General features: G+C 38.1%; 1 protein-coding gene across 1 annotated transcript; it reads left to right on the top strand.

Annotated features, from left to right (window-relative positions):
- The first annotated feature begins 2740 nt into the window (after positions 1–2740).
- pigw (phosphatidylinositol glycan anchor biosynthesis, class W) lies at positions 2741–6075 on the top strand. Its single transcript, XM_083531925.1, has 2 exons — positions 2741–3097; positions 4257–6075. Exon 2 carries the CDS (start codon positions 4260–4262, stop codon positions 5733–5735), a length of 1476 nt encoding a protein of 491 aa, XP_083388051.1. The 5' UTR covers positions 2741–3097; positions 4257–4259; the 3' UTR covers positions 5736–6075.
- Positions 6076–8741: the final 2666 nt, after the last annotated feature.

Below are 8741 nucleotides of genomic sequence, written 5' to 3'. Positions count from 1 at the left end.
TAAAACTGGCAAAAGTTACAAACCGATATGAATATCAACAAATGCAATAGATTTTATGAATAAATGAACTTTATATATTATTTATATTGTTTTAAATTGAATGACCACTGTGAAGAAACTGTAACTTAAATTTAAGATAGATAGATAGATAGATAGATAGATAGATAGATAGATAGATAAGACTTTGGAAGGTCACAATTTCAAATCCCACTACTACCAAGCTGCCACTGCTGGGCCCTTGAGCAAGGCCCTTAATTCTTCCTTGCTCAGTTGCATTACACAAAACATCTAGCCAAAGTGCAACTAACAAGTGCAGATAAACATGTTAATATACAGTGGGTACGGAAAGTATTCAGACCCCCTTAAATTTTTCACTCTTTTATTTTGCAGCCATTTGCTAAATTTATTTAAGTTCATTTCTTTTCCTCATTAATACACACAAAGCACCCTATATTGACAGAAAAACACAGAATTGTTGACACTGTTGCAGATTTATTCAGACCCTTTGCTCAGTATTTAGTAGAAGCCCCCTTTTGATCTAATACAGCCAGGAGTCTTTTTGGGAAAGATGCAACAAGTCTTTCACACCTGGATTTGGGGATCCTCTGCCATTCCTCCTTGCAGATCCTCTCCAGTTCTGTCAGGTTGGATGGTAAACGTTGGTGGACAGCTATTTTTAGGTCTCTCCAGAGATGCTCAATTGGGTTTAAGTCATTGCTCTGGCTGGGCCATTCAAGAACAGTCACAGAGTTGTTGTGAAGCCACTCCATCGTTATTTTAGCTGTGTGCTTAGGGTCATTGTCTTGTTGGAAGGTAAACCTTCAGCCCAGTCTGAGGTCCAAAGCACTCTGGAGAAGGTTTTCGTCCAGGATATCCCTGTGCTTGGCCGCATTCATCTTTCCCTTGATTGCAACCAGTCGTCCTGTCCCTGCAGCTGAAAAACACCCCCACAGCATGATGCTGCCACCACCATGCTTCATTGTTAAGACTGTACTGGACAGGTGATGAGCAGTGCCTGGTTTTCTCCACACATACCGCTTAGAATTAAGGCCAAAAAGTTCTATCTTGGTCTCATCAGACCAGATAATCTTATTTCTCACCATCTTGGAGAACTCCATGCGGGTTTTCATGTGTCCTGCACTGAGGAGAGGCTTCCGTCGGGCCACTCTGCTATAAAGCCCCACTGGTGAAGGGCTGCAGTGATGGTTGACTTTCTACAACTTTCTCCCATCTCCCGACTGCATCTCTGGAGCTCAGCCACAGTGATCTTTGGGTTCTTCTTTACCTCTCTCACCAAGGCTCTTCTCCCCCGATAGCTCAGTTTGGCCGGACGGCCAGCTCTAGGAAGGGTTCTGGTCGTCCCAAACGTCTTCCATTTGAGGATTATGGAGGCCACTGTGCTCTTAGGAACCTTAAGTGCAGCAAAAATTTTTTTGGAACCTTGGCCAGATCTGTGCCTTGCCACAATTCTGTCTCTGAGCTCTTCAGGCAGTTCCTTTGACCTCATGATTCTCATTTGCTCTGACATGCATTGTGATCTGAAAGGTCTTATATAAACAGGTGTGTGGCTTTCCTAATCAAGTCCAATCAGTATAATCAAAAATTTCTGGACTCAAATGAAGGTGTAGAACCATCTCAAGGATGATCAGTAGAAATGGAGAGCACCTGAGTTAAATATATGAGTGTCACAGCAAAGGGTCTGAATACTTAGGACCAAGTGATATTTCAGTTTTTCTTTTTTAATAAATCTACAAAAAGGTCAACAATTCTGTGTTTTTCTGTCAGTATGGGGTGCTATGTGTACATTCATGAGGAAAAGAAATTAACTTAAATGATTTTAGCAAATGGCTGCAATATACCAAAAAGTGAAAAATTTAAGGGGGTCTGAATACTTTCCGTACCCACTGTATGTACAGCACATACATGTAAAGGGCAGTGTTGAAATGTGCAGAAGTTGTAAAGCAGGTACATGTAAGTCTACTTTTTTCTAATTGTGTAAATATTATATATATGATATATAAATATGTAGAAGATAAACTAGGATATTCTTCAATTTTACAATTATATACAGTGATAATTATCCAGAGATGATTCAGAGGGACAGTGGATGAATCAGAAGATTCAGAAGGTACAGAGTGAAGCAGAACTGTATAATGATTACTGACAGTAGTAGTAAGTAAAAACTTAGTGAGACATCAGTCCTAGCAGTGAAAAATAGAAAAATACCTTTCAATTTATATTTCAAACCAAAAAGGGTGAGAAAGCACTTTATTGCAAACTGAATTCATTTAATCATTGTATTTTACATAAACAGAAAAATGTGTATTTATTTTAGGTGACAAATTCATGTAAAGTATGTAGTACAAAAAACATCAACATTAGTAAAAACCACCTGTTTAAAAAAAAAAAAAAATCAGGATTAGATACAAATGTGATGTTTAAGCATAAACCTCACTGTATATATTTATAAACAAGAGTACTGCAGTAATAGTGGACAAGTAATGGCACAAGAATAATATAATCATATATTATAACCATATATAATAATAATATATATAAATATATAATCAGCAAAGTAACATAACAAACTATATTGCTAATACTGTAATATATGTATTTTATCTTGTATATATTTTTCTTTTAATCCAAATTCAGTCTTTAAAAGTTTTAATACTTAACTTGTTTAATTATGTGTGTTGAAATAAAGTACGAAAATGAGCTAGTTTTGGAACAGGAAGTAGAAGAGTCATGATAAGCTCCGCCTATTCAGTGACGTAGAGCACAGGAACGCCCCCGATCGACGCAAACAGGAAACATGCGGAAGAGCCAAAAGAAGTCCGGTGTAACGAAACCGGTTTGGGTACGCGGAAAAACGTAAAGTTGGACCTTTAGTGGATACAATCGTGATTTGTTTGTTGCACGAAAAACTAATTCGTAAATCATGATACATTTGTAATGAATTATGCAGCTTATCGATCCACGTGACCTGACAGACCGGTCAGTGCTGATTAGATTGAATGTATGCAACTAGGTGAAGAGTAAAAGGGTGAAGATCAAAGGACCTGTCAGTATTTCTGCATTCATAGAAACCTCAAAGGTAAGTTTGCATCATATGTGATCCATTTTGCTTCAAAACATGCAGCTTGTTCATGCAATTTTAATGGGCAGATTGCTGAAATTGCAGAACTTAAAGCACATATTCCCATATGATTGTATTGAATGAATTTTGTGTTTAGTGGTTCTGGTTAAAACTCGTGGTTCAATCCAGCAAACTTCATCACATCAGGTTTACATAAGGTTTCATCTGTGGCCCTTAAGAATTACGAGAAAAAAAGCATGTGTTTTAATTCATTATTTTCACCCAGGAGCATTCAGTGGTGTTCAGTTGCATTCAGACTTACAGAGTCCAATGCAGGATTTCAACAGAGATGTACTGAGTTGCAGCAGATTCTCAACTAATTGGCAATTTATTATATTACGATCGAAGTGTCATTGTTTTAAATGTTGAAGCGTTGGATCGTGTTTAGTCTGAGCGGAGTATACAGATGAGAACTAGATAGCTAGACTGATTAAAGTCAGTTTTAGACTCTAGGATTCTCTAGACTCTAGGAGACTCTAGACTCTTAGAAGACTTCTAAGACTTGTCATATTGTATGATATGATTCTACTAAAACCTTGACAGAAATCTATAGCAGTCAAAGAAGATCCTCTTAAGACCCCCCCCTGTGAATCTTCTCTAAACGAAAATGATATTGTCTTGCTTCAGTCATCAATCAGTGCGGTCCAGACATATGCAGAAAAAGGGGTGCCCTGATTAATGTAAGTTTCCTGATATGCCATGCAATAAAATGTCACTTTTCAAATCATCGATGAAGTCAAATACACAGAGGAAGCTATCTAAAACTCCAAATAAGCTAAGGAAAATGAAAATAGAGAAAGTCATTTATTTCCATTCTTTTTTGTTGTTGTTGTTGTTGTTATTGTTGTTTAGTTGTTTAGTTTTGAGTTTCTTTTGTAGTTCCATGTTACTTTTTGTTACTTTGTGTTGCACCTTGGTCCTGAGGAACCGTTGTTTCATTTTACTGTGTACTGAATATATGGTTGACATGAAAATATAAGCCTACTTGATTTGACTTGACCTTTATTCAGACTTTACTAAGAGTCTAAAAATTAAAGTTTACCAATCTAAAAATACCATCCAATAAATTAATTATTACATTATTGTCCGTCTTTTGACAATGACTTATTTCTCATAGGCAATGGCTGAAACGGAAATCAAAGTCGCCTTCGTGAGCAACCTCAACGGCACGACGCTGACGGAAGTGTCTCTCGGCTCCTTCCTCGCCCCTCTCTGTCTTCTCAGCCGAGGCTTGTTCGTACTGGTGCTTCAACTCAACAGAGTTGTTCTCCCACTGAGCAGCAGCGTTCACCTTCTTCTAGATTTCGCTCTGCTCATAGCGCCGCTCGTGCTCTCATGTACTGTCCTTAGTGACGTCCTCCTCTGGGTTGTGATAACCGTAGCTGTCGCTGACGTTTTTGTCGTTATAATATTGTACTCCAAACGAAATAAGAAACCTGCCAGTCATCAGAGTACGATCCACAGCTTTGAACACAGCCATGTTGAGTCCAAATTGGTTCCTTTTTTGACCGCGTTCAGAGTGCTGGTCAATATCAAAACGGCGATCAGCATCCTAGCTGTGGATTTTAGTGTTTTTCCAAGGCGATACGCCAAAACGGAGACGTATGGGACAGGGGTTATGGATTTTGGAGTGGGGGCTTATGTTATTGCCAATGCAATGGTGTGTCCTGAAGCTAGAGGGAAGAAAATGCAGGGTTCAAAACTTAGCCATTTGACAAAGCAGCTTTTCTCAGTGTGGCCTTTGGTCGTGCTCGGGTTTGCCAGACTGGCGAGCGTGAAATCGACAGGTTATCACGAACACGTTACAGAATACGGGATGCACTGGAACTTCTTCTTCACTTTAGCCATAGTGAGAGTGGTGGCGTCGGCTCTTCTTGCCGTGTTTCCCATTAACGTCTCCTGGCTCTTGTCTTTGCTGATCAGTGGAGCTTACCAAGTCATCTTAGAGACAACAGATCTGAAGTCGTTTCTAACTCAGAACCATGAGCGCAATAGCTTCGTGCAAGCGAATAAAGAAGGAATTTTCTCTGTAGTGGGTTACGTCGCTGTTTACATGGCCGGAGTTCAGATTGGTGTCTATCTAATGCAGAACAGGACCCTGGTCAGGGACTGGATGCGTGTTATCCGGAACCTTCTCCTAGGAAGCTTTGGGCTCTGGATTGCTTTACATGTCTGTCAAACACACATCGAGCAGATTTCACGTCGCATGGCCAACCTGCCATTCTGTATATGGACTGTAGCACAGTCCCTGTTTTTTCTTTCCTGTTTGGCCGTTGCTGATATCGTATTGCTTTTTGCCAAAGTGACGTCCAGTTTCTCTGCTGTGTCGACCTCCTGGAATCCTCGTCGATGTCCCGAAACGGAGCGAAAAATAAGAAGCAGATTGGGCGCCTTGTGTTTAATTCAGTCCGTGAACAGAAATCAGTTGCTGTTTTTCATGTTGGCGAACCTACTGACTGGAATAACTAACGTCCTCGTAGACACTTTGAAAATCAGCGACTTTTTTGCGGTGTGCGTTTTGCTGGCTTACATGTTCATAAACAGTTTCATTATATTTATTTTACATGTACATAATATTACTTTAAAATTTTGGTAATTTGTTTCTTCTACTGTTTTAATCAACGCTTCAAAAATATCATCTGAACATGATTATAAGATGTAAATATGGCCAAGTGTGACAAACCGTCACCTCACCTTTGTAGCAGTGTTTGGCTGTTCCTCACCTAGTTTGAAGTCTCCTACACAGCAGTTTCATATGAAATTGATGATCATTAGCAAATGCTTGGTATAACTGGGTAATCATACACCTGACCCTGATTATACAAAATCTCTGACTTTGTTTAAGTGTACAACAAATATTTATTCGAGTTAACTTTATTCTTCTGTTCGCTCATTTTGCATTTTGTAAACGAATAAAAATAAACACTTAAATTATATATTTTAAGATTTTTTTTTTACTTTACAGCATTTCTTCACACCTGCCTAAAAATTGTGTTCAGTACTGTTTTTTTTTTTTTTATTCAGCCAAGTTGCTGCTGTTGCTTACAATTATTGTAAGAATGTGTTTATTAAGGTGGATATCAGACTAGAAGGCAAAATTAGTTTTAGTTATATCAGGGTGTTTTAACATGCCCCACAATACCAACTCTATATTTCACAGAAGACACATATATAGATAATGCAATAATATATAATATGTGCCCAAAGTCCAATAGAAGTCTTTTATAGAAGTAGTTATTTTAGAGAAGTGGTGCAATGCTACACTAAATAAATATATGTAAGACTTGGTGTTTGTTTTATTTGTAGTATACAGTTGTGGCATACAGCAGTATATGTGCTATAGTTGTATTTTTTTCTTTATATATATATATATATATATATATATATATATATATATATATATATATATATATATATATATATATATATATTCTGTTTAGTAGGATAGAAATCTCAGGATTAGTAAAATCATAATCATGCAATTACAATGTGTGGGTTTTTTCATTTCCTGTCAGAACATTTGTAATATTTTTGAAATGAATATGAAATGTAACACAGAGAGTTTTAAACATGTAATTGGAGATAAAGATGAAGGTTGAAACAACAAAAATACATGTCTCGTATTGCCAAACATGTAAAAAAATTTTGGTTTTTCTTCTTCTTTCAGCTTCTCCAATTAGTGGTCGCCACAGCGGATCATCCATCTACCCATCCATCTGTCCTCTACATCTGCCTCTTTCAAACCAACTACCTGCATGTCTTCTCTCACCACATCCATTAATCTTTTCCTCCTTCCTGGTGGCTCCATCCTCAGCATTCTCCTACTGATATACCCCATGTCCCTCCTCTGCACATGTCCAAACCATCTCAATCGGGCCTCTCACTTTTTCTTCAAAACGTCCTACATGCACTGTCCCTTTAATAAACCCGTTCCTAATCCTGTTCATCGTCGTCACTCCCAACGAAAACTTCAACATCTTCAGCTCTGCTACCTCCAGCTCCACCTCCTGTCTCTTATTCAATGCCACTGTCTCTAAACCATACAACATCGCAGGTCTCACCACAGTCCTATAAACTTTCCCGTTCACTCTTGCAGATACTCTTCTATCACAAATCACTCCTGTCACTCTTCTCCACCCACTCCACCCTGCCTGCACTCTTTTCTTCACTTCTCTAACACACTCTCCATTACTTTGCACTGTTGACCCCAGGTACCTGAACTTCTCCACCTTCTCCACCTCTTCTCCCTGCAACCGCACCGCACCACTCCACTGCCCTCCCTCACATTCACACACATGTACTCTGTCTTACTCCTACTGACTTTCATTCCCCTTCTCTCTAGCGTGTACCTCCACCTCTCCAGGCTCTTCTCTACCTGCTCCCTACTCTCACCACAAATCACAATATCATCATTGTGATCCGCATATTTAATTTGGCACATGTTTTTACGCTGATGCCCTTCCTAACGCAACCCTCCCCATTTATCCTGGCTTGTGACAGGCACTAAGAGTGCAATATCTTATGCAACACTAATGGCTGGGTTAAGACGATACATTTTCATTTTACAGCTAGATAACCAACAGTGCCCCCTAGTGTATAGTCTATTAGTGTGATGTCCCTAAATGATTGTTATTACATACAGTAATTTCAGTCATATAAAATTGTTCAAGACATCGAGCAGCAAAGAATCATAAAATAATATAATGTGGACTAAAATACAGTAGTGAATATAATAAGTGTGTTCACCCACAACATCTTGCTCCAAAATAAGACAAGGACAAAATGACTGTACTCTCATTTCAACCGTATACAGCTAAGGACATGAAATTAAATTAAACAAAGCTCCATTAGGTCCAAGGTGCTACATAAAGGACATGAATCAGAAGACATATGCTACTACAGGAGACTACACTAAAGGACTACAGGAGAATCAGAATTGGAAAACATTTGGTGTACGTTTACGTTGATGGTATATGTCAGACACCCTTGTTTAGGTCCATTTACAACTAAGCAGCTAAGGGGTTAAGGGCTTTGGTCAGGAGCCCAGCAGTGGCAGCTTGGTGCTAAAATGTTTGAACTCTGAACCTTCTGATCAGAAGTAAAAATATCTTGAGCTACTGCTTCCAATGAACATGTCACACTTGATAGAACCTCACTGCAATAAACAAGTAGACGGAGTACCGGATATTATCTAATTCATGAGATTAATTCTTTACTCCTACACATTAAATTACTGTATTAGTTCTAAATATGTTTTTCTGTACATAAAACATTTTTATATTATTTTATTTACCCAGTGCCTCATGTTTTAAAAAATAAATTAGTAAATAAATTAGAAAAAGGGTTATTTCTAAGGAACATCAACATATTTACTTATATTATTCTTATGGAGAGAAGTTCTCTTCAGCTAATAGATAACATTTGTCCTATTTGGTAAGAGTATTAGGGCTATCATGTTAGATAGAAATGCAACAATTCCTTGTTCAAGCTTATGATCATCATAATGTGCTAATAAACGCAATGCTATAAACAACCAAGCAACAGAATCATAGTTTGATCTATCTATCTATCTATCTATCTATCTATCTATCTATCTATCTAT

The sequence above is a fragment of the Silurus aristotelis genome (assembly GCF_946808225.1).
Source record: "Silurus aristotelis genome assembly, chromosome: 26".
In the NCBI taxonomy this organism is placed as follows: Eukaryota; Metazoa; Chordata; class Actinopteri; order Siluriformes; family Siluridae; genus Silurus; species Silurus aristotelis.
This window is presented reverse-complemented; position numbering and strand designations above follow the sequence as displayed.

Coding starts and splice junctions, on each gene's coding strand:
- pigw (XM_083531925.1), top strand. CDS start 4,260: ATGGCTGAAACGGAAATCAAAGTCGCCTTCGTGAGCAACCTCAACGGC.